We start from the raw sequence: 27,151 nt of genomic DNA, 5'->3' as shown, positions 1-27,151 counted from the left end.
GGTTGTGCTAATATGCATCCACAATGGACATTAATGTGGATCTTGCACATAGCGATACTATCATCAACACCGGTCTTAAAATTAAAAATACAAAATGTACATGTATGATTATCGATCATCCCCTGGGGGTTACTGTTAGCCAACGGGGAAAGCATGTAAATCACCAATGCAAACAGTGGAGCTCGGTTCAGCAGATGACATTCAACTTGAACTATCAGAAATTTATTATATTTTTTAGATACACCTGCTAACACTGCCTGATTTCAAGTTCAGTTTTTATCGATGATGGCAGTGTTGAGTTAGCTCTAATACTATGTAGCACTAGCACTGAACGTGAAATCACCCAATGTGCTTTAAATGAAAGTTCATTTTTGTTTCTGGTTTTTATGTTAGGTGGTTGTTCGAGTTCACTTTCCAGAGAGGGTAATCCTGCAAGGATTTTTCAGACCTTATGAAACAGGTGTGTTTCCATCCTTTCACTCACATGTACAGCTGTATTTTCCTTTCAGCATTTTCAGCAAAGCGTTCTAATGTATACTGTGCAGTGGTATAAAGTTTATAAGCATGTGCCTGACATTGAACTCTTGTACTGTAAAACCAGAAATTTTCTTATGCATGCAACTTTCGCAAATTTCTTGAGGAGTCAAGATTCGCAAAATTAAAATGCATGCAAAAGTGTTTGTCTTCATGGTGCATTGAATGCCAGTGGCATATTCACAAAAGTTTCATGCAGCGAAAAAGACTGTCACCTCCAATTCACAAAAATTTCATGCCCCGATTGCTTCTGGTTTTACAGTTTATAACTACATTGATATATGACAATTTATACTGTTCGAGGAAATGTTCTAGTTGTGTATATGAATTCTTTATATCAACATGTGAGGATTTATCTTCAGATATTCATGTTACTGTAACCATTCTTTCTTGAAATACTTATTTTATTAGGTTGAACTGTTGTGTACATTGCATTCCCATGATGATGAACACAGTTATAACAAAATTCTGGTTATAATGAAATAAAAATTCAGGCGGTAACATTATCCACTCTGTATTTTTTATTGTTTAAGTGTTCGTTTGTAACAAAATTTCGATATAACGAAAGAAAACTGCCCGTCCCAAGGACTTCGATATAACAGGAGTCCACTGTATCTTCATTTTTATATAGCATGGTTAGATAGGTGGAAGGATTAAAAAGTCATTAAAGTAATTAAAAGTAAGTAAAGTACTTGAAGGATTAGTTGTAAAATGTTGCATTGTGAGGGACCAGCTGACATAAAGGGTTGCTTGTCCTTTTCCATTCTTGTATATCTGGCGATGTAAATTATATTCAATTTTTTGTCTTGTTTCAAGAGAAATTTAAGTGAAACCACCTTCACTAGAAATACTTGTTTTAGTGGGTTTTAATGTTGTGTCTCTGCTTTCTGTTAACATGGCTTGATATGCCAAAAGAAGTGCTGTACAGCAGTATGAGTACTAAATTTTACATGGGTGCATGTCCCTTTCTGTTCTTGAATATCCAATGATGTCTACTTTTGATGAGAGGGAAAAATTACCTGTCATAATATTTTCCATCATAATATTTTACATCTTCTTTCATAAGAAATTAAAGTGCATGTCATATCTCCTACCTGTCTGTTTTTGCATGGCGCAGTTGAAGCTGTCAAAGAATTTGTCAGATCAAACTTGGCTGACAAGAAGCAACAGTTCTACCTTTGTAAGTGAAACTTCATAATATGCTTTGATTCAATCGTCTTCATGGAACATGCAGTATCATGTATACGCTTGGATTTACAATTATCTTGACATATTTCAGAGACTATTTTGCAAAGAATGTTGACTTAGCATTATCAACTATGTAAGTAGGTGGGGAAGGTGAAAAAGATAAAAAGGAAGGAAAAGAAACAGTATTTTTGATTACAATTTCCAATACTTGTTTTTATAGTCTTTTTTGTTATTAAAAAAAAAAGATAAATTGCTGCAAGAAACTGCTTTTATCTGTTACATACATGGAGTGTTTGGTATTTCATCTCATAGGTAGCATATTGCTGTTGGGGCGACAAAACCTCTTATCTCCAAAATGTCAAATGTTCAGGAGAGCGAAAAAACATGAAAGCCAAAGCATAATTATAATTATGAATGCTTCAAGTTCAAGTTCAAGTACAAGTTCAAATTTATTTCATATTTCCATTTTCTCAATGATTAGATTACAAAATTATTGACAATAAAACAAAAATTCAAAATATATACAATCATGTCTTTTGATTTAAGAAATGTACATGGTCATATGATATTATGAAGATGTCACAAATAAGTATCAGAAATATGATGGGGCCTACATGAAAGCTTTGTGAAACTGCAGGTTCCCAAATTCATAGGTGTGTAATCATATGGAGAACGGATATGTTTGTCTTGACCAACTGAAATTATATCAGTACAAAAATCGATAAGGAATAAAGTAATGAACCACATAGATATCGCACAAACCAAACTGTATACGGATCTCGCGGTGTTTGAAAAAGAATGTAATGTATGAAAAGATGTATCAGTACCATTAAATAACTTAAATAACTAGGTGCTGCGGACAAGGACAAAAGACTGCGATTGCCTTTCCTTAGACAAGCTTTGGTCATTTCATGATGGGGATAAGTCAGCTAGGATTTGGACGGGATATCATTTAACTGATTATCTGACAACTGATCCAAAAATAAAAGTGATTTTCACCAAAATTCGAGATACAAGGTCTTGTCACCCAGCAAAAATATGCGATATTGCATCCCACTCTGATCCATTCTTTGAATTCCCCTTGTGAATTTGGTGATACCACTGATGTGTTTAACCCATTTGGATGGACTGATTTTGCTACAACATGCATTTCCCATAGACCCCTGCCCGAGTATACTCGGGACTCGTCCTCAACAGGTTAATACCAGCTGGAGTATCAATAAAAGAAAGTTCTAACCATATAACATGATTAAACGATGCTAATTTTACGTTCCCCTTTTCCTCTTTAGTCACCACTCCTCCCAAGACTGTTCTGAAGGATACTTCTCAAACTTTGTTCAAGGTAAGTCTCTGAAACGTCAGCCATTGTTGTGATAGATTGTAACATGTTATAGTGCTTATGTTTCAAAGATATCGGTGCTTTATAATGTAGGCCTACTTATCCCTCAAAGTGTAGATTACCACTTCTTCACTGCCTTCACGTGAGATATATATGGAAAATGTTCCTTGTGTGTATAATAAGACATAAATTACTCAGTGATGCATATTATGACAAGCAATCATACCTTTTCTAACTTCTCTACCTGTACAGGCCAAACTCTTTCCAGCGGCACTGGTTTACTTTGGCACACAAGATACAAGAGGTTTGCAGGTTTCTTTTTTTCCCCCTATCTCCCTTTCTTTCTTTCTTTCTTTATTTATTCATTCATTTATTTATTTATTATTTATTTATGTATTTATGTATTTATTTATGTATTTATTTATTCATTTATCTATCTATCTATCTATTTATTTATTTATTTTATTTATTTATTTATTTATTCGTTTGTTTATTTATTTATTTACTATTTATTTATTTACTTATTTATTTTCACTTTTTTTCCATCTATCATAGATGTGCGAAGCAACACCGACATGCCCTTGTCAATCTTTGTAAATAGCCATTCATCTTCCACTTATTTTGTCAGTCCTTTATTTTGCATTGTCATAGCTTTTATACATTTATGCAGAGTACTGTCCTATGTGCTGTAACAAACTGTCAAACTAATGAAGCTCGATACATCAGAATTATAAGATTAAAATGAGGGACTGTTAGATTAGTGAGGTAGGGAGCTGGAACATCTGCTTACTGAATCTTTTGCTGTTTTATTTCTATCATACTGATTTCTGTAACAAATGAATGAGTACAGTGATTGTTTTATGTATGTTTGAAAGAATGGTCAGATGCTAAAAGTTGATAATGCAGATCTCACAGCAAGTATTCCCAGGTGTTTTGTCGTGGCCATATGTCACTGACACAAAAGTCTATAATTCACATTGAAAAATCATCATCATTCTAAATACCTTGCAATGTAAATGTGAGGAAAATCTGTATTAAAAGGGATAAAGACCTGTTTGTATGTGTGTAGATTTGTGTATGTTTGCTATGCTGTCTACATTCTCTTGGGTATGTGGTTTTGAAATATTTCCCTTTCTCTTTCCTTGCTGCATAACTTTGTTTTCAGATTACAATCTTCATGAAGAGATCTTGTGTAATCTGGATTCCCCTCTACAGGCTGAGAGTGCGGTTGCAAAACAGTGAGTACTGTGTACGTGACGAATGTGTGTACATGTATTCGCTATGTAAACTTTACAGATGTTCATAGTCCTCATTGTTCTGCTTCACATAAAACACAGTTGTTGTTTTTTTAATGATTCTATTATCAATTTAGTAATCCCATTTGCTTTGAAATGCTTGAATGTGAGTGTAGATTTTCTTGATTTTAATGATGGTCTACTTTTTTTCTCATTGAAGTAAGGCAGGGGCTTTACAGTGGCCTAGTCTTTAAAGTGTCATACCTGTGTTATGTTGCTGTTTCTTTGCTTGCAAGAGATAAAAAGTTCTCTCACCATATTTTTTATTTTGTTTTCTTTAAGTTTGTCAAGAAGTGAACAGGCATCTCTGTAGAAGAACAGGGGTGGCATTCTGAGGTCGTAATTAAGTCTGTAATTAACTTCGTGATTAAGTCGTGAAGTTGATAGGCCCTTAATCATGGGCAAAATCGGTATTCTGAGGACGTAATTAAGGTATGATTAAGTCCCCTGTTATTATCTTAGGTCCCTTCCATCTAATTGTTATTCAATCCAATCAGACGTGTTGTTAGAAGCCAAAATGATGATTACATGCGCAAATATGCCCTCAATGCGCGCTCCTGCACGCCCCCTGTAATTACAACCCAAGAGCTCCGTGCGCACACTCCGGTATTTAATTACAACCCCTCACCTACGCACGCGAAGATCTCAATCTCTTTGCTCACATAAAATGACAAAATTCCTCGAAGTTCGGCTGTATTTCTTTTTTTCTCTGAATTCTACGGATACCATGATAACAAGATTCAACCGCTCCCCGGTTACCGAAGACGGTAAGCATCGTTGTGGCAGAGAAAACACGATGTAATGCGTGATATCAGAGTAGTTAATGACACTCTTTGGTATCATTAAGTTTTCCATTAACTTTCATACTTAATTACACCCTCAGAATACCGATTCGTAATTAACTCTGTGATTAAGTCCTCTCAGAGGTGCACGCGCATTGAAACGCGCAAACGCGTAGGTCCTTCCTGGCAAAACGCTTGTTGCTATGGTAGTTAATATGCCCCTACTTAATCATGCTCTCAGAATACCAGTTTGGCAAGTAAGTGCTAATCAGACACTTAATTAGCTCTCAGAATACGGCCCCAGATTTTAATACCGGTATACTTTTTTTTTTCCACATGAATGTTACATTACAGTTGTCAAGTTTATGGTTCATATGATATTTTGTTGTATAATACTCCACTTCTGCTCAACTACTGATTAACTTCAAGTCAATGTGAAGAGTAATCAGATGTTCAAAATCCTGGATTGATGAAGGTATTAATGCTGAGTTTATGTACATACAGTATATTGTAAGAAATTGTATTTTTTGTACAATGCTCAGAATGAACACTGGTGCCATGAGGGTAACTTCTTCCTCGCAATCGTCATCTGGGTCATTGACCTCTGGAGCATCCACCTCATCAGCAGCATCCTCCTCATCCTCAGAGGGAGCGTCGGGGTCATCGACCTCCCAAGGCACGCCTGGACCGGTGTCGGCGACATCGTCCCAGCAGAAGAGGCAGGCCTCGCCCTCATCAGGGTCTGCCGTGGGGTCGACCAAGGTTCCCAAGTGGTTCAAGATGGGTGAGGACAAATCAAGACTGGTGTTGTAGCTATTGGACAAGTGGAAGACTGACCAAATCATTTTGCATCCATATCATTTTTACTGGTGTTTTATTCAGGAATCGGAAATAGGAAAGGTATAGTTTTGGTTGAGACTTACTTTCAGGTTTAGGAAAATTTTTTTGTGAGATAATGAGAAACCTCTTATGAAATATGAAAGAACATATAATTCCAAGATGGGTTCAACATTCATCAGATGAAAATTGGTCTTGAAATGGCTGAGATATCCAAAAAAAGCGATCCTAATAAAGTTGACAGGCCACAGCTTTTATTATGATCTCTTTGTTTTACCTTGTTTTTGGATATCTCAGTCATTTCAAAGGCGATTTTCATCAAACAAACTTTTGATTCCCCTTAGAATTGTATACTCTTTAATATTTCATAGAGTGATTTCTAAATATCTCGCAAAACGTTAGAAGCTGAATCCTCACCTCGACCAGTACTGTACAGTCCCTTTGACATAGGATCGTTCAGTAAATTAAATCATGTATTGTGAAGAGATTTTAGTGTGCAAAGACTCAGATGAATATTGTATTTGTTTGTCTGTTTGTCTGTGTGTCATTTCACTTCCTGTTAGGCTATCCTTTAAATGTTGCATTGCATAGTTATAGCATATAGTATATGGTTTTTTCCCACTTTAAACATAATTATATGTTATGTTTATGTATTGAACCAACCCAACTGTCAAAAGGTGGATCAATTGAGATAGAACACAAAATATTGAACATCTACCCACAGCTATGTGTTGTTGTGGTTTGTGATCGCATTTACTAATGTGAAAGTGCTCTCATGGGTGTCAAATATGTGTATAACAAACTCTTGTGTTGTTATTATCATGACATTTTTTTTTGTGTTGAAAGATTTTAAAGTGAAATGTTTGCTTTCTTCCGCAGGAAAAAAGTGAAGAGGACAGTCTTTACCCAACAAAGAGGGACATGGAAGGGAAGCTCCCCATTGGACTCATCAATGACATCCTAGAAACAGGAGAATACCAGTGATTTAGGATGAGACTTCGACAACATTGAATCTTCATCTCAGTTTGATTTTTACACGTACATGTACTAGTGAACCTGAAAGGATACAGGCCCTATATAAATATTAAGAAATCTTGCTCTGCCAATGTACTTGCAGCACTTTCTTTCTTTCTTTTTTTCTTGTTCTTGTCTTGAATATTTACATTTCAAATACAAATTGTCCTAAAGAGTTTATATTCCAAGCTTCCGTGTTTCTCATATATATATATATATATATATATATTTTTTTTTTTTTTTTGGGGGGGGGGGGGGAGGGTGTCATACAGAAAGCAGTTTAAGTAGCAAGGCAGTGTTGGCCTATGTATAGCAAACTGCCAGTTTATCATATTACTACATGTACTTTACCATCCAAATATGATTTAAACTTTACCATTTGTGTCTCTCTGTGTCTGATATAAAGAAACATACGTTTCTGAAATGCTTTGGCATGATGTAGAGAGCTTAAACATACAGTGTCAAACCTTCCCTGCCTGTACCACGAGCAGCAGTGGCGAATCCAGGCACGCGCCCTCCTTTATTTCATTTTTTTATCAACAATAGAAATAAAAAGGAAAAAATGGAGGGGCACGTGCTTCCCCCTTTAATTTTGTAAAGGCACCTCCCCTTTACAGCATTCCTGGTTGAAATGATTTTTTTAATCTGTATATTAATTTGAAGAAAAAAATATGCCATGCCTGCTGCATACTGTAAGGATTAGAACCAGCACTGGCTGTCGAGTGGAAGCTCAGTGGATTAGCAGATTAGATGCCTGTCCCGTGAGCAGGAGGTCTTAGGTTCAAATCCTTCCGGAGTGTGTATGCCTATGATATTTATCATGGCTACTACTAACACTAATTAATTCGGTGCTTGTTTACGTCGATATGGGGCAATTTAATCAAATGCAAAATAAAGAAACCCATTGTTTGTCACTGCAATCTTTGTAATGGCTTTGCTTCAGATTTGAATAATTATATGGCTTGACATGGATCTTTTGAGTATCAGTTGCCAACTTTTCAGGCTAGTTCCATTCAGCTGTACAATTCTGAAGTTTGAGAGCTTGTAATATCCCTCTTTGTTGTTTACCTACGAGGGTCATAAACAAAGCATATTGTACACGAACACTACACAACTGTGTATAGGTCAAAAGTTAGATCTTTCTTTTTCTTATTTTTCAGGCTGCCCTATGATTGGTATTAAACCAATATGGTGATTTCTTTTTCATTTCTCGCCAGTAGGTGTTGTTGAATTCTTTCAAGGTAAATAGGGTTCTAGTTTGATATAACTTTGCAGATGTACCTGCCTAACTTTAACAAAACTGTTGATACTAATGTGTAGAATTCTTCTGAAGAATTTGAAGCTTTTTAGTAAAAATATGCCATTTCAATTTGTGTTTACTTCTGAGGGTTTTATCCCATTCCTTCTCCCTTTTCATTCATAGGGTCCTTAGAAACATGTCTGTTCCGTCTTTTTTCCAGTAAATTCCAGCAAATTTAGTGATGGTATTTCAGACATTGATTTATTGATTACCAATATGTTTATGTAAGAAGGTAATGAGAAAGCGATAAGTGCAAGTGCCATGTCTCCATTTTTCAATGGCTGTCACTTCCAAAAGTGATATTCCTAAGAGAAAGAAAAGCAAAATGAAAATCTTTGTAAGATTTATCTCAGTGATTAGATACTGCTATAATTTTGTTGCAATTTGCATACTCGAACCATTGTTCTTTATACACGTACTAGAATAAATGGTAGCTTGTATTTTGAGAAGAAAAGTTTGTATGTTTTATTTAGACAGAACTGTATTTTCTATTTCTGAAGAAAGGGAAAGTAACAGCAACGTATGAAAATGTCTCTGTAATGTCATATTGGGTGATGTTGACTATATCACAACCAAGAGTCTAAAAAATCGTCTTGACTATTAAAGACAAATACATGTACACGTGATGCGGTCAAAGTCAAACGACTGATATGCCATGTGCATTAAATGATAATAATTTGACCAAAAATATAAATGAGAAAATGGTTTCGTTGACTACAATTGAATCAACACAAGTCAGTGCTTATACATATGGGTATGTGATGTTTAATAGTATATAGCATGAGCTTTCTGTAACAGCATAATGGTTTCTGGAGGTAAATATGAGATCAAAATTTCTTTCTTCATATATGAGGCGTCAAAGAAAATAAGGGCTTAATGTTCAAAAGGTTGGAAATTGTGCCACTATTACTGTGTACTGAGTACCTTCAGCACATGCGTATGTAAGAGCCTATACTGTGGGCATTTTGTCCACCTTTTCTGCTGTATTTGGCGAACGTACATTATACAAAGCATGATGAAATGGTTATGAAATAGAAATCAGTTATGCTAGCAGAACACTGATCCTGCATGACTGTAAATTGCATCAAGATTATGTTTATTAAAATAAATTGCATTTCAACTTTATAACAGAGCTGTACTCATTCTATCTTTTAATAGTCCTGTGATACCAAGTATATGTATGTGTGTGTGTATTATATATAGATGTGTGTATGTATGTGTATTATACACACATGTAAAATTGTATCTATGTACTTGTATGTATATAGTATGTAGTGCGTAGTATATATGTTGTATATATACATATGTTGAGATTTCACATATTGGCTCCACGAAGAAATGAAAAAACAAACTGGTAATGCATTTTTTTTTTTTTGGCCAATAAAGCATGAGTTCATTTGACTCAAATTTTCGGCGTTCACATCTTCTTCAGGATTGTCATTGTCATTGTCAAGACTCCTGATGAAGGCATAGGAAGCCAAAAATTGAAGTCGAATAAATATGCTTTATTGGCCAATAATGCATTTCCAGTTTGTTTTCTCCATTTGTATGTATTATATATATATATATATATATATATATATATATATATATATATATATATATATACATATACATATATACATGATATATATATATATATAATATATATACATATAATATATATATATATATATGTATATATATATATAATATATATATATATATTATATATATATATATATATATATATATATATTTTTTTTTTTGCACCAGCAAACACCACGCACCGAACGACACCGCATTCGCCATATTGGCAACAGGCAGGACTACGACTGCCACAACGAACCCGATATCGCATGCAGAAATGTCGTCACATACACCCGAGACACACGTTCCAATGACCTGCAGCCAGATAAGTCAACGACTGCATCGTCAATACTCCAAACTCATGAGATACCGTCTCCACAGGGATTTTCTTCACTTTATACAAGGAAGAAGGCCTCACCCCCAGAGGTCTCGACATTAAGAAAGCGTGCTGCCTAAATGCATCTGAGGATATTCAAAGGAAATGGCAGTCGACTCTTCACGAAGCATCGGCAGAGCTGCGCAACATAAGCATCTTGGCAACTGACACAAACATTAGCGCAATTCAGGAGGAAATAGAACGTCTTAAAAACAAACTTCGCTCGGTATGCAATGGAGAGGAATGTCGAGGAATACTCAACGGCATAAACAGAGATATTCTTTATTGTATGATATGCTTGTATGCCACATATACTCACTATATATTCATTTACAATTATACATTGTTGAATGTGTTGCAAATTGCCAAAAATGTTGCCAAGTATGCTATGAAGCTATTAACTCATGCTGAACTTTAATATATTACGTTCATGACTCCAGATTTGTTATGCTCAAAAACATATATTTTATTTCACAAACAGATAATAAAGCTGAGGAAGACCAAGGTCGAAAGCTTCGTAATAGCCGGTTTCATGCGACATCTTTTGTCATCTACATTGTCTCAACTATATATATATATTATATATGTATATATATATATATATATATATATATATATATATATATATATATATATATATTTATATGTACATATATATATATACATACATACATATATATATACATATATATATACATACATACATATATATACACACATATGTAATATATATATATATATATATATATATATATATATATATGTTTATCAACTGAGCCCGACAAAAAATATAGATACAAAGCAAGAGTGGAAAAAGTGATGATGTACAGTGTATATGTAAACCTGGAGAGAGAAGATTGGTTGAATGACAGGTGGATGAGAGACTGAGAGAGAGAGAGAGAAAGTAGAACACGCACGCACACACACACACACACACACACACACGTAACTCTCTAATTAATAATCAAAATGGCGCAACTTTTTAGTAAAAACGTTTTGAGCATAATTATTTGGCAGGGGGTATTCCTGCACATATTACCTAACTAATTTTGTGTGAATATGAGAAAGATTTGTGAAGCCATGTATGAGTCAGTATGAACGCATGAAAGACAAAACGGTCACTTTAAGAGTCACTAAGTCACAAAAATCATATGTTTGGAATTCCTCGAAACATTGTTTTTTCTGGGGCTGTTGATGTATCTTCAAGATAAAAAAAAAAAAACCCAAGAAACGAAAAGAGAGAACAGTAAGGCATATTCTGTAGGAAAGGTCGAAGAAGGCACGGATCAAGTTTAAACGTTGGGCAGCTGTTTACATGTCATTAAGCTGAGTAATTCAACTCGGATTTCCAACAAAACTGCGGGTTTGTGTACAGTGCAATAAGCGAGAAACTTTGGTGGAATAATGTATACTTGCACGTCCATGCAAGGAAAGGGAATCTTTTGTTTGTTGCTTGCGAGGGTGGTATCAAGTATCAAATCACGCGCAACGAGATCAAACCGCAGAGGTGTTGTCGAGATGCAGGGTAAATTTTACGAGCGAAAAACAATACCGACAAAGCTGCCTTGTTTATGCACATCTGTGTTAGCGACGTTCCGTTATACCAAAAAGGCAAATTGCCAGTTATGTGGTTGTTTTTGGCACACGGGGCAGCATACATTTTGTGTTTGATCACGTACAGTGATGCGATAAATATCACTGAAATTGATAAACGGCAAAGTTGGATCAGTTTCCTTAATTGTACATCAAGATTGCTTCAGCATAACTTTCCTTGGACTCTTTCCTTTGTTACTGGAAATATGCGATTTGAGTTCAGTCAAACGCCTTTGTTATCCGTTCAGATGAATTTTGTCCCGGCTCGTTGAATTCCGGTCTGACCAATGGTGAGTCCTACTTGGATCGAGTTTTGCTGAAAAGTTGCCCGTCGCTGGAAATCTGATGTTAAATATTATATTTTCATAGTCTTCGGTGCATCGTTTGGTGACATTGGGCATGATGGCTGTGGTTGATATCAACTGGACATCAATTTGTGGAGCCAATGTCTCAAACCCGGACTGCGATCTCATCGCCAAGTTCGAAGCGGGCTTGATACCTATCCTCATCATTCTTCTCGTGGTCGGTGTGGTCGCAAACGGTACGATCTTCTACGTGATGGTCGCCGAACGAAACTCGCGAACCTTCCTTGATATCTTCGTAGCCAACCTCAGCCTGGCTTACTGTTTTTACCTGTCCGTCATTGGAATCAGTGACGTCACTGGATGCATCCTCACACAGACGTCTGGGTCCCTCCATCCGTCTGTCCTACCAGCATCCGTAACTCTCTTCGTATCCATGGTAACGTATCAGAGTGCTCGTATAAATCATCCTATGAATACGGTAATAACGCATGCATCAGCTTCCAAAAATTTCCCACTCATCTTCCTCTACTCCTCTTTCTCCGGTAAAGATATATTGGGTCCTGTTTTGTGAAGAGTTAAAATTGATTATGTAATTGATTTCGATCATAAGTCTATATGGCAGCCTAGCTGTAAAATCGATTATATCTTTTTATAAAACTGGGCCCTGTTCTTTTTTGTTTGTTTGTTTCATCTCTCTGTCTAGTTTTAAGTGTCCGCTTACGTTCATACGTTTGCTATATGCAGATTATTGTAGTATGTACAAGATTGTTGTAGGACCCCCTCCCTTCCGATCCCGCTGCTACACCAAACAATTAAAATCGATCCACATCAAGGCACCAAATGCTAGCTGAGTAGACGATTAAGATACCGAGATGTTCACAACTTTCCCTCTCTCTCTCTATAATATGCGCGTATACCTCTATCACTCTGTCTTCCCTTTTCTCTCTCACATTCTTACTCTCTTTTCCTGTATCTATTAAAGAGTAAACACTGCGTATGTGCTTGTGTGAGAGTGAGTGTGTGTAAAAACGTCAATTTGATTTTTTTTAAAAAGATCGTCCTTGCGCTAAGATAGAAAAAGCTTACATCTCAAAGTTTTGACGTAATGTTGATAGACATCAAATTCCTATATTATCACTAGATGACCGCTGTCAATGTGGGAGTTATGTGCACACTTCTGATAATCTACAACTACCAAGAGATGACAGGGGAGCCCAGCGGATGGATTCGGTTCCAGACCATAAAAGTAGCTGTCAGTTTCTCTCTGCTTGTTTGGATAAGTAAGTTACTAGTATTCACAGTCACTGAATATAGATTTGCCAAAGACGAAAGTGGGGCAATAAAAGCACGACCTTAAACTTGGTAACATAAAGACAGATTTAGATCGCGTGCATGAGATTATCTTGAAATTGTTCTATGAATCATTTTTTTTTTAAAATTTAGGTTTTCCCATTCATTTTCAAACTTTTATCATTCAATTTCACAAATTTTAACTTCAATTTCGTCGCAGGAATTCGGGAATAGGCAAATCTTACTGTCACATTCGTCTTTCGTCGTTCATTTTCAAATAAAGTCCATTCAATTTAGTCATTTGGCATACATTTTCGTCATTTACAGTTCAAATTCGTCATTCTCACTCGCAGCACTCAAAACAGCAGGATCGATTTCGTCTTTTGTCAATCATTTTCGTTAAGTTTTCATTCATATTCGTCTCATATCTATATCCGGTGTGATTTTTCAGTCATTCATGTATTTTTTTTTCTGTAACCGTTCACATTTTACATTCAGGAGTTAACATACATACAAGTGCCCCCCCCCCCCCCACACACACACAGAGAACCACAGATGCAGACACACACACAAGCAATCAGAGTACACACTGATACAAACAGACGTACTGTTGCGCAAACGAAAACACTGACAAACGATTTCTAGGCAAACATGATTTAAAGGCAAAATTTAAGTGTGGAATTGTTGCCTGTTTAATGTCAAAGAATGGATAACATAATTATGTTTGCTGCTTTCCAGAGTACAAATTTAAAGTTTGCTTCATGCATTATGATGCGAAAACCTGAACATTACGAGTTAAAGTTCAAAATGTGACATTGACATACTGTCCTGGGATATGACTTTCGATTGTCGTTTATCCATCAATCAATTTTGGTTGGCAGTCATGTTTTTCGTGTGTATTGTCTATGAAAATGGTAAAGGAATAATGTGTTACGATACAATTTACGAGAGAAAGTAAAAATATGTCGGCTTAAAGTTGGTTCACCATCAAAATAAAGAAACAACAACATCTGACTAATTTGAATGAAAAATTCATGAAATTGTGTGAAGAAAGACGAATTTGATCCTTACATTCTGCGATCCGTCAGCGGGAGGGACGAATTTGAATGACAATCGACGATTCTGAATGCTATGTCTTCGAAAATGCTTGATGAAAAACGAATTACAATGACAATTGACGAAATTGAAGTTAGGATTTGCGTTCCACGTGCTTCTCGGGACGAAATTGAATAATGAATCTTTGAAATTGAATGACTAAAGTGCGAAAATGGATGGAAAAACCTATACCATATTATTGATGAATATAATTGCTGGTATTTCCTAGAAGATGAAGGACGTTGGTCTTGAAGTTTATAAGCAGGAATTAACCAGGAAGTTAAAAGATCTTATCACGGTAACCGGAGGGTAATCAAAGAGTATTGGAAAAGCTTTCAGATGGAGTAGTCGAGTTTTCTGTTGTTTTCGATACCTTTTGTTTACATGTCTCTAACTATATAAAAGCCCTTTTTGCTGTACAGAAGTGCCTATACGCACGGCGTCTGGTCGGGCTAGTCTCTCACGAGTAAAGTGTATCAGTTAACAGGATGTAAATTCTTCGAAACAACCAACTACAGCAACAACCACACACACACGACAAAAAACACGCGAAAGATAATGTTACAATTAGTATAGTGACGGACATAATCATAACCATATATCGAGCTTTATTATCTTGACAATGACTATCCACAGCAGGGAAAGAATGCCTTGCTGTTGGTGTGATGAAGTCTCGCTTTTCGTTCCTGTCAAGTGACTGTAATTCGACTGTATCCAACGTGCACACAATATTGACAGAAATGTAACTAGTATAGTGCATAACATTTTCCTCTTTTTACTGCAATTTTACTTCATCAAGTATCCACGATGATGTGCGTTCCTGTCTTCTTCGGAAAACACTCATACCCCGCTGACGTCCATTCGACATCTTCGCATCGGATTCCCATAATATTGTCTTTCGTCATCTCTTACATCGTACCCCTCATCGTCGTCGCTATCGTCTACCTATGCATTGGTTACAAGATCCGCAAGTCAACGATGACGGAGAAGCCAAGCAGTACAACGACATCGTCGTCGACAACGACAGCCGATGTGGGGTATCGATGTCGGGAAATGCGCGCCTTGAGGGCCGTATGGCTCGTCGTCATCGTCTTCGCATTCAGCTTCGGATTTTTCTACATCGACGTCATCGTCCTCTCCACGCTCCATGTCGACGTGGTAAGAACTTGAGACTGATATAGTTTGAGCGATTTATGATGATAGTAGAAGTAATAGTATAGTGGTGGTGGTGGTGGTGTAATAGTGAATTAATGATAATTATCTGCATTTATATAGCGCAAATTAATCTGAAAGATTCTCTATGAGCATTACATATAACTTCCGTCCTATACATCAGAAAAAAAGTTAGTTTACAGCAATTTTATAAATTGCTTTGAGTTTGTGTCATCTTTCTCTTTTTCTACGAACTCTTTAGGAAGTGCTTTTTCAGTAATCATATCCATGCAACCACTAAAATACGAGGATATAGATAATGCGTAGGTTGGTTATCACATTTCATTTAAGCCGCTGAAATATATATATATATATATATATATATATATATATATATATATATATCATTGATTTTGCTCTTATAAGACACACAAATGCACAAATTTGATTCAGTATGAAATATTGTTGAAGAAAAAAAAACCAAGATACCTTAACGCGTCTCCTTATTCATTTCAAGTTTATAGATTTAGTTTGTCCTTCAGCTAAAGAATTGCATAAATCTATCGACATTATTCCTGTTTCCCTTGAACATTAATTTTGATGTCTTCCGCTTATCCTCATGTTTATTGTTTCTCCCTGCCCTGTATACATGATGTAATGCTCTTGAGTCGAGTAGGCTCTGTTTTTATCAAAACTTGACGCCTCATTTTCTTTCAGATGTTTATTGTCATCTGTTGCATATAAGCTGTTCTTTTTGGAAGATTCCTTCGTATTTCGACATTCGTATCTCTTGTCTGTTGGATAAATCTTTGATATCATTCCTCCACGGCAGTCTCTTCTTTTTCTATCAGGGTATCATACGTGATTATGTCACAAAGTTTTCGTGCTGTCTACGGTAGATGGTGATATTTGCTCCTGCGACAATTATTGCTCTGGTCTATTTTCTCCGAGGACTCAGGGGTAGGGTTAGGGTTGTAATAGGGTTAAGATTAAGTTTGATGTGATGATTAGGAATAGGGTTAGGGTTGTGTTCGTGTGTGGAATTTATAGTTAACTTAGCGTACAGATATTTCATGCATGGGAACAATATTGTCGCAGGAGCAAATGTCATGGAGCTACGTTTGCACAAGTCTAATAAAGGAAACCTACTTACATGATTATGAATACACAACTGCTTAATCTTTTAATGAAGTTTGTGTAGGCATATACAGCATACCACCAAAGTGAAATACGAAAATCAATCTAAATAAACAATACCGATGATAAAGCAATACTCTCTCAAGGCGAAATGTAATGCGTATGATCATTTAATGGCGGGTACAACGTGTCACAGTAACTTATACCGGTAAATACGTTTTATGTGCTGAAATTCGACACCTTGTTTTTGATCATATTGACAGCTCACAGTGGAGATATTTTCGCATCTCAGCCAGACGGTGACCGCTGTTGCCGCCAGCCTTTCCCCGGTTATACTCTGCCGGATGCACCCCAACTTCGTGCCCCACGTGAATCGTGCTGTTCTTCATTTCTGTCGGTGCTTTGGGTCCACTTGTGGCTACGAGAGTTGCCGGTGTTGCTGCAGCAACACCCTGTCAAAGCGATTGTCGTCAGCTTCCCTTACGTTCATCAGGAAGCTAAGCACAGTCGGTGGTACTGTCAACGCGACGGATGAATTTGTTCTGGTTGCGCGAGGAAAGCAGTTGCACCCACAAGAGCAACACGCGCAGAAAGCATCGACATTACCCGAAGAGCTTCAGTCTGAAGTATAACTGTTCCACAATGTTTTTGTTGTAGTGCTTGCTGCAATATACAATGCATTGATATTATGACTGTGTATAATTCTACATGCAGGGACCTACCTACCATTTCGAAAAGGAGTGCAAATAGAAGTACATGTTCGTAAGAAAGAGAGAGAAAAAAGAGAAAGAAAAATATAGGTATACTGGTCATCGTCATAATATTCGATATAACATCATCGATAATACAATGCAAACATCATCATCCGCGTGAACATTGTCTCCACCATCGGGGCAATCGTCATGACTTCAATTACTATTCAGCTACGTGTGATTTCTGTTCCTGATTGGTGCCGAGATACGTATATAGACTCAATGCGTATACATACAGTCGGCCTTACAGGAAGTCGCCGTTTAAAGGCATTTTTCATCCTGGTATATTATCATAACGATTGTTTTGTACGAAAACAGGAAAAAAATCAGAGGAAATCAGTGAAAAATTTGGAAAAAAGGACACATGATAAAAATCGAGTGTATACCATTTTACAGAGGGTTAATTAGACAAAGTGGTATCTCTTTAACAGTCTAGGCGTTGATCAACTCTCTATATTGCACACAAAGTTGCACGAATCTCATTTTTCCCTGTTTTGTTTTAATTTCTATATAGAAGGGCATAGATAGTTTGTAACGATATTGTGCGGTTTAAAAGAACTGAATAATTCTATAATGTATTAACGTTTCAGCAATTACTGAATCATGGTTGATCGGGTGGTTGACGTGATTTTAGACCCGTCTTTCAATCGGGATAGTCAGTGCAAAGAACGGCCGAACACTGATGAAAATAAAACCCCCAACAAAGAATTTAGTCACATGAAAAGAAACAAGTTGTAAATTTAAACTCTGAAAAAAAATATTATAAAACCCTTCAAAGTAAAGAGGAAATCAACCAAGATTTTTTTTTAAATAAAAATCATTATTCTGACCCCAGATTCTTCCAAGAAAGGGGCGCGGCGGTAGTCTTGCCCCTCATAAAACATGCCCGGGCAGTCATGATTATAATTTGCCTCCGGATCCCCCTTCCGTTATAGAAATGATTCTCCCTTAAATTTACAAAATGTTATACAATGTAGTTAAACAGCATTACATTCTACGAAAAATACGTGCAACATTGCCACTTTTTGTGAAACGGATGCACCATTCAGACCAGAGAGGTGATGATACACCTACGGCGTTACATGTGTCACGTCACGGCTTTATTAAAGGAAAAACTGAGCCTATCTTCTTCTTTTTTTTTTTCTCTCAGAGTGTATACGGACACTGTATTTGTTAAATCCATGTACATTGAGTGACAGAAGAAAAAAGCGTGGATTTAATTTTTCATCAATCAGATATGTCTCTTTCTCTTTATACAAAATGTGTTGAGATTATCCTTTTGTTTGGTTTCTTATGGGTTCTGAGAACATTTTGAACACAAACAGTGACAAAAAGAAAAAAAAGTCTGCCCAGGTTGATAAGGTAATGGAATGACTTCTTACCCGAGACAATTGGAAGGGTTCCTCTTAGTTGAGGTACTGAATGAAAGCTCACCGTACCTTCACCCTAACAGGGCCGGGGGGGGGGGGGGGGCAGAATCCGCCGGGGCCCCTCAACGTTTCGCGCTATAATTCTGTAACGCGAGAAGGCCTCATCGCAAGGTTTCTTGACTTTCTTTGTTCAAGTCTAGCGCAACTTTTGAGACCAAATTTGCAACGTCGGCGCATACTTTTCGAAGCCACGCCCATTTTTGTAACTGCATGTCGCCGTAAAACGGGCACAATTTTTTTATTTTGTGTTCATTTCCTATGGAAAACAGTACTCTGTCATGAAAGTCATAAAAACCTGATCATTTTTACAATTAATTACTTTCACTGATTAATTTTGTGCTAATTATGGTAGAAAAGTGGTCAGTGACAATTTCCAATGAAAAACAAAGAACAAAATTTGAAAAAGAGGAAATACATACTAGTAAATTCTGAAAGCAATTTGTAATACATAAGAATTGAAATGACTTTTGGAAGTTTTTGTGATGTACTATTGTTGAATGTACTAAAACAGATTTACAGACCAAAAAGTAGACTCTCAATGCTTTTAATTAGGCTAAAATATGATTTTGAGCTTAATTTGCATAATTGATTAAAATTAGAAACTGATTGTTTCAAAATATCTTATGACACGATCTTGTAGATTACGACGTGGGTGTCACGCATACCAAATTTCGTCACGATTGCAACATTGAAGGCCGAGATCTCGGGGGGGGGGGGGGGGGGGGGGGGGAGGGGGGGGGAGAGGGAGGGGGGGGGGGGCGGCGGAATCCGCCCCCCTCGGGTTTTAGCATAGCCAAAAAAGCCCGGCCTGATTAGTGTAAGAGGACTTCTTCTGAGATCATTATTTTCTATTTCCCCTATAGTACATGTACGTCAATTACATTTAATTAATGCATTTCTATTCAAAATACGAAGAAAGGATTCCCATACAGCTCATTTTGTGAGAAAGAGCCAGAAACAATTCATGAGTTTTACGAATGCCCTGTGTTTAACGTTATTATCGGGGATGAGTTCTTATTGAAAATAAATCGAAAAAAAAAATCCTTCGAATATTGCAGCTGACAAAATTAATGTTTATCTTTTAGGCCTATTTCTCTTCTCTTAATATATTATGTCCATTGTGTAACAACAGCCTTGACATCTTGAAATGTAGAGCTCGCCTAAAATAAAACAAGGACACAACATTTACTGTGTCAAGGAGGAATAATCTCTAACTGCATCTTAAGAAGTGGAAGTTTGATAATATCGTAATAATGGATTTTCCCATTAAGAGACAGAGACTACAATGTTATCATTCTAAATTTACATTTTGTGACTCGTACGTACTTTATAAGTTGCAATGCTGCTTTGCATAATCATGTAAATAATCACTGTGGTTTCTATGAGGTACCTGTCGATTTGATCAATAAAAATTGAAGGCAAAAAGTGTAAAACAGAAAACGTAATATGCATACATATTTTTTAAAGCAATTAACTCACACAAAAAAATAACTGACCAAATAAATAGTACACAATCGTGCATGCCACTGATTCTTGTCATCGTTATACCATAAATATGTAGTAATGAACCAAGAAAAAAAGTGTGTTCGAAAACATGCTGGTATTTCATTGCCATAGAACCTTTTATTGTCAAAAACCTTTACAGCACATTATAGAAAAATAGATTTTCATTTCAGAGTAATCAAAATAAACACATAGGTTCAGTGCAAATCACGTATGATAGCTTGTACAGCAAGGATATACCATTTTGGAAAGTTGAATGTACTGTACATATTTTAACCCCCCCCCCCCCCAAAAAAAAAAAAAAAAAAAAAATACACACAAATATGTTTACATAGTGATTTCTGAAGGCACAGATAAGATAAGTCATTTCAAGAGAAGAGATTATTTCAGAACAAAACAAATATCCACTCCTATTCCTTTCAATATTTACACAAATACACACATAAATAGAACACACACACATACTAGTTGCAACTGATTGACAAATTGCCCTACATCGACGTAAATAAGCACTGAATTAATCAGTGTTTTTTTAGTAGTAGCCATGATAAAAAATCATGGGCGTACATACTCGAGCAGGATTCCTGCTCGAGTATGTACGCCCATGATTTTTTTTTATCATGGCTACTACTAAAAAAACACTGATTAATTCAGTGCTTATTTACGTCGATGTAGGGCAATTTGTCAATCAGTTGCAATGAAAACATCACGACGGAAGAACTTCATAAATTTGAATAACACACATACTAGATATATATATATATATATATCCATATACGTACCTCTTAGTTTTGAGGACTTGGATGAGAGACAAAAATGGATGAATGATAAGACATTCTTGAAGAGGGGTTGAATGTTTACAAAATACACTGTAAAAGATTAATATGGCAAAACAACCAGTTCCTGGATTACACAGTGAATTATTACACCTGGGATGGAATATGGATAACAGTCCGGAAAAAAACAACAACTATGTTTTGAAATCTAGGCTGGACAGAGATGCTCTCTCTCTCTCTCTCTCTCTCTCTCTATATATATATATATATATATATATATATACATATATATGCATGATGAATACGGCTCCTCAATACCTATCCAACCTACTAACCACCCCTACAGCCTCCAGATATCAACTCCGGTCACAAAATGATAAGACAGTCCTACAAATCCCACAAGCAAAAACCAAAGCTTTCGAATGTACATTTTCATATCCATGCTGGATCTGTTGTCTGGAACACTCTACCAAAACACTCCGTCTATATGATTCAGAAGAAATGTTTAGAAGGAAACTCAAGACTGAACTATTTCAATTGTAACTATGTTATTCTTACATTTTGTGAATGTTGTTTGCTGATGTATGTACAGCGCTTTGATCAGTTCCTGTAAAAGCGTTCAATAAGAAATAGTTATTATTATTATCATTATTATCATTATATATATTTCTCTCTGTCTCAACTACAATGTAATTAAGCAAACTCCAGCTCTATTCCATTTTAAAAATCCTTTTAAGTCTGAAAACTGCCTTGAGCTTTAGAGCCATAATTAGTCTTTGAAGTTCATTCATTCAAGAAAGAAACATACTGATAGAGGGATATGACTTTCCAGTGACTTTGTTAACTATAAGAACTGCGATATCATGGTGACAATGTATAATACAAAGAACACAAATTACAATCATTCATATATTTAGTTGACTGGTCCTCTCGTTTTAAGCTTTCACAATGCAAATTATATGAATTATTGTCGAAACAACTGGTGATCCAATGACTCAATCGTGAAATGAGATGAAACCTCCACAGAAAGAAAAGCTGTGAAGATGTGACCATATCTGGAGTCAAGAATTCTTTTCAGTGTAGCAGCAATACCGGCATCAATTATGATCACTTATGATCACTGTAGTTTGATAAGTACTGATTATTACAGATAGCACATAAATAGTTCTTTGACAATACAGCTGTTGGATTCAGTAGAACAAAACATATGGATTCACAATGTTTACCAAACCAAGTCTAATGTAGTACTGTTTTGAGCTACAGAAAATGAGAAATGGTGCTCATATTCTATCACTTGTGCACAAATTGCATCTTCTCTTTACATCAAGGTATGCAGACAGACAAAAATAAGAGAGAAAATAAACATGAAAAATTTTGCTCATGAACCATGCCCTGTAACATGGATAACAAATTAACTGACATTGCAACAAACTAGTTTATTTTTATCATTATTTCATGGGCCATGATGATGTGAAAACCCAAGGCTGGCGGAGTTAGAGATGCTGAGATGCCAGAGCCATTTTCTCACCAAATGATGAGGGAAGCTCATTTGTTGGACAGGTTCAATCATACTCTGATCCAATGGTGATGCTGATATCTCCAGGGTGGATGGTGGTCTTGTGATACCACTTGTTGGTGTCCACAATAACTGGAAGAAATGATATCAAAATACATTCTAGAAACCAACTCTCCAAGGTCAAGCTGTCCGAAAGGATGCATAATCAACCTCACATGGATGTAATTCATTTTTGATGGGAGATCCAAATTGTCTTTCTAGTGAACTCCTCCACAAGCTTGACCATAATAATGACCAATTGTAAAAGAACTGTAAACATTTTAACGGGAATGCTATCTGTGATCAAATGAGGAATAATCGAGAGTTTATGATCCTCCTTTTCAGATGGTTTTATGACAGAGCAAAGGGAATCTGCAAACAAAAGATATGTACCAGTTTTGATGCTGAATGGGGATCACTACATTTTGCTTCTCCATTTATAGGTTCCATATTTTCTGAAAAAATTTGGCATATACAGTAATTTATTTGGTCTCAGCAGCTTTCTATCTTCAGGTAAAGGGGGGAAGTCAAGTGACAGATTGCCATATATGCCCCATCCCACACTATAATTGCCAGATGTCAATTTCTACAAATTTCCAAGGAGCATTTTCTCAATCATCATCTACCTTCATTTTATTTTCCTTCTTCGTATCCAGTAAAAAGTTGGTGTCATGCTTCTCTTTCTGAATGACACAGCATAAGAACAAGCATTAATCATCTTCTTTCTGATTAGTTTAGTGAGACTCCCTCATCTTTTAGGTTTTGAAAAAAAAAAAACAGTTGCAATCACATGGAGGACAGTGCAAACACAGCACAAGGCTAGAACTCACTGACATTGCCGATAGTCATGTTGGCAGTGAGCTGGTGGCAGATGTGTTCACACTCTGGGGGAGGGAGGAGGGTCCAGGTCTTGGATCCTCGGATCTGGGCCTGCCATGACGGCCTGAAGACATTGTCAATCTGAGACATGGAGGTAATGCATGAAAATTGGCAAGTGGATATCATATGTTTGATGTAAGTGTGCAGGGGTGGATCCAGGAATTCTGTAAAGAGGGGGGTGCCTTTACAAAATTAAAGGGGGCACATGCACCCTCTCCAATTTTTTTTCCATTTTATTTCTTTTGTTTTAATAAAAAAATAAAGGGGGAGGGCGCACCCGGTGCCCTCCCCCTTGGATCTGCCACTGAGTGTGTATGTATTATACAAAATAAATGTTTATTCACATAACATTTATTGACATGCAGGAATTAGGACTAAATCATAGGCCTACATGAAGAAGTCATTTAATCACATGGTGTGTAATATATCCTGCATTCATAAAAGTATGCATATTTGAACACAAATAAGTATAGTCTCTAGTTCAAGAGACATTGAAGCAACAAGAAATATCACTTTCTTCAATTGTAATGTGTGGTGTTTTTGTTTCTTAGTTGCCAAATAGTAAGTTATTTGAGTGAGAGTCTGTTACATATCATTGTTTGGTAATTAATGGTAAAACTGTGAAAAGGGTATAAATCAATATTCTGTTTTACAGAAAGTTTTACATTTATTGACACTGGTTAGAACAGTTCTGTTTGTATTCATCTAACTGAAAATGTCCATGACACAAAAGAAAGGATCCTAATGCTTTTTTTCCCTTCCAAATTGTTTCTTAGAGAAAGAAAGAGCTAGTAAAGTTAGTGACTGTCATTAATAAAAGTTTATTTGCCAGAGATGAAAGAGTACACCACCAGAATATCACAGGGCTGCACACTAACCCATTTTTCCCCTACTGGTCCGACCTTTCAGTTGGGCCAGTTGGTAGGTACCCAGTTTTTCCATTTTTTTACTAGTCCATTCTTGAAAATGTTAGGCCTACTGGTCTGATAGTGATTTTCACTAGTCATCGCAGGGACCATCGCACCAGTGCCAGTGTGCAGTGTTGATATACATAAGAAAAACAACACATAACAAAGCAAAACAAAATTACTTTTTAGTCTGGCACACACACACACACACACACATAGAAATGGCAAATTCTTGGTGTACAGTGCCCATATGAATCAATGGGAGGCGTGGCTTACGTGAACATTGGCCCCCTTTCCTGGCCCTCCCATGAAGATCCAGTCGGTGGCGCTAGACTCTGCCCCCTCTGGTAGGAAGTGGGGCATCTGGTAGTGTTCCCTAAGCTTGGCAGATACAGCAGCATCACAGTTACTCCTAGAAGAAAGAGAGAGTATAAGTGGGTATGTGAATGGAAGAACATCAATATATCTCAATCCAGTTTCATTCAGCTAAAATTGATAAATCTATGAAGCTATAAATCTATTGAATTGTTGGCATTGATGTACATCTCCCATGATTGCTTTTGAATAACTTACATTTTACTGTGAACACAGGAAGTAAATTGTTAACAAAAGTTTGCAGGTGCTTGAGGCCCTCAAAAGTTCTTGATGTTGCTGCACAAAAAACACAAGTAGATCAGTTATTGAGACAATTATAGTTCCGCACTTGTAAGCAAAAATATACAATAAATCATCACAGCTTATAGTGATGGAAATTAGGACAATTAATATATGGATCCCACCCCCCACTCAGGTGGTCAACCACACACATATGCTTGTTCCTGATTCTTACAGACACCCCTATAAGGATGGAAATGGGTGAGGATTTTGCACCCATATCATGGGCTTTTGGGAGGAAAGCCAGACAAACTACCTCCCTATCAGAGTATTTTTTCATCATATTTTTACTTTTAGAGCCCTCCTCCATGAGACAGGTGAGGATTCCATGAAGCCAGACAGAGTCTCCTAATAACATATGGCCGACAACAAGATACAGACTGATCTTTAGGTCAAACTTTGTTCTTGCCTTTTGCTAGCTTGTAAGGTTGTATGGATTCTCTTTTTTACTAATTTGATCTCGAGGCATAGCAGCACTGCAGCAGTAATCTACAACCAGCTACTTACCATCCCACATACCAGGGGTCTCCTTTCAGCGCCGCTCTCTCCTCCGACATGTTCAGAAAGTGCTCGAAGGAATCAAAGTTTGTGATGTAAGGAAAGAACTGGCAGTTTTCTTGGGAATCCAGAGCATTCTCCGTGTTCCTGTACAAATCTCTGAAGAAGTGGAAGCTAAAGACATCGAGAGCAGTCCAATCTTTCGTGCCGCCCTCGAGAACTAGAGCTGGTCGAGCCGTGTAGGCGTGCTTTTCGAGAAATTCCTCGCGCGTTATGTCTTGGTACGTCGGGAACGTCAACAAGCCTTCGCACATTTCACAAGAAGAAACCGGTCGTGTGACTTCCATGGCGAACTCGTTGAGATCGACGAGGCATTTCATTTGGCGCCCATCGTCAAAGAGAGTTTGGATGTGACCCTGGAAGTGAAGGTAGCCAACTGCGATGCAAACACAGAGCACAGATGCTACGTAAACATGGAATCTGGTCCGCGACTGTTCTCTGCCGCTGCCATCAGCGGAATGTGGTCCCTCCTCCTCACCGGAAGCTCCGGCAGACTTGCTCGTGGCGTTCCGTTGGTCTCTCGTTTCCTCGCTGCAGCGTGACAGCATCAAATTTTCCACTTCCTCGCTTGTCAGTCCGGCCTTTATGGCAGCAGCTTTGAGTTCTCGCAAGCTGTTTATCAAACGGAGGCTCTTCTTATCCATGTTTAGTGGAGAAATAGATGAGTGTGCCTTCAATATTACTAATTATCCGGTCACATCGAGCAGGGTGCTGCACTCGCGTACAGTAATTTTGTTCACACTTACTTCCGGGTACAAGTGCTGATCGAAGCATGGCCCGTCGAAAGGGGGCGTGGTTAGATCTTTGTATTGTGCAATGTGACTCGCGCGTTTTGAGACTTTATTACACAAGGCAAACATCTAGTCCCACTGAATTTTATGCATATTTCATCTAAACTCCATCAAACAAATATCGTCCCTACAAACATCCCCCAAACATGCAGCGTATTTATCCAACAAACTGCCAGCTTCATTTAGAGAATGATAATCTATTGTTCAGCCTACAACCTAACTTTTTTGCCGGCGACACCAGTGTTCATGTCAATTGAAATTAGTGATGTAACAATACATTGTAATTGATTAAAGTGAAAACTAAGATGAGGAATTGTCGATGAGAAAATCACTTAAAATGGTTATTTAATAACAGATTAGTTTTGAAACGTAAAAAACCCCGAAATGTATGTTATTTACTAATAAAAGGGTAAATATTGGTAGTATAACTGAATTTTGATAATTATGATAATACATGCTGTTTCTACAAAGTTTATAGGTGTATGATTACATTGATAATGAATTAACATGGCGTGGACACGTTGGTGCCGTCTGCAACC

At 36.9% G+C, this 27,151-nt stretch overlaps 2 protein-coding genes across 2 annotated transcripts in view; one reads left to right on the top strand and one right to left on the bottom strand.

Annotated features, from left to right (window-relative positions):
* Positions 1-6,959, top strand: part of LOC139737812 (tether containing UBX domain for GLUT4-like) — a 54,207-nt gene extending 47,248 nt beyond the window's left edge. Inside the window, exons 12-18 of the mRNA XM_071648488.1 lie at positions 394-460; positions 1,652-1,714; positions 3,012-3,064; positions 3,314-3,365; positions 4,227-4,299; positions 5,681-5,942; positions 6,855-6,959. Coding sequence (XP_071504589.1) covers positions 394-460; positions 1,652-1,714; positions 3,012-3,064; positions 3,314-3,365; positions 4,227-4,299; positions 5,681-5,942; positions 6,855-6,959 — 675 coding nt within the window. The remainder of the gene's footprint in view (positions 1-393; positions 461-1,651; positions 1,715-3,011; positions 3,065-3,313; positions 3,366-4,226; positions 4,300-5,680; positions 5,943-6,854) is intronic.
* Positions 6,960-22,829: 15,870 nt separating this feature from the next.
* LOC139737816 (uncharacterized) lies at positions 22,830-26,479 on the bottom strand. The gene is made up of 4 exons (XM_071648490.1): positions 25,771-26,479; positions 24,886-25,021; positions 23,653-23,782; positions 22,830-22,915 (listed from the first exon to the last, which is right to left on the bottom strand). Exons 1-4 carry the CDS (start codon positions 26,463-26,465, stop codon positions 22,830-22,832), a joined length of 1,047 nt encoding a protein of 348 aa, XP_071504591.1. The 5' UTR covers positions 26,466-26,479.
* Positions 26,480-27,151: the final 672 nt, after the last annotated feature.

The sequence above is a fragment of the Diadema antillarum genome, unplaced genomic scaffold (assembly GCF_040938485.1).
Source record: "Diadema antillarum isolate AM-2024a unplaced genomic scaffold, OU_Dant_1.0 seq00000706_RagTag, whole genome shotgun sequence".
Taxonomy (NCBI): domain Eukaryota; kingdom Metazoa; phylum Echinodermata; class Echinoidea; order Diadematoida; family Diadematidae; genus Diadema; species Diadema antillarum.
The sequence above is the reverse complement of the archived record's forward strand: the minus strand, read 5'-3'. Positions and strand labels throughout refer to the sequence as shown.

Excerpts from the sequence above, each read along its gene's own strand:
- LOC139737816 (XM_071648490.1), bottom strand. The coding sequence starts at position 26,465 with ATGGATAAGAAGAGCCTCCGTTTGATAAACAGCTTGCGAGAACTCAAA. Across the intron at positions 25,022-25,770 it reads GACCCCTGGTATGTGGGATG|GAGTAACTGTGATGCTGCTG; the intron begins GTAAGTAGCTGG and ends TCTTTCTTCTAG. Across the intron at positions 23,783-24,885 it reads GAAAGGGGGCCAATGTTCAC|ATTGACAATGTCTTCAGGCC; the intron begins GTAAGCCACGCC and ends TCCATGTCTCAG.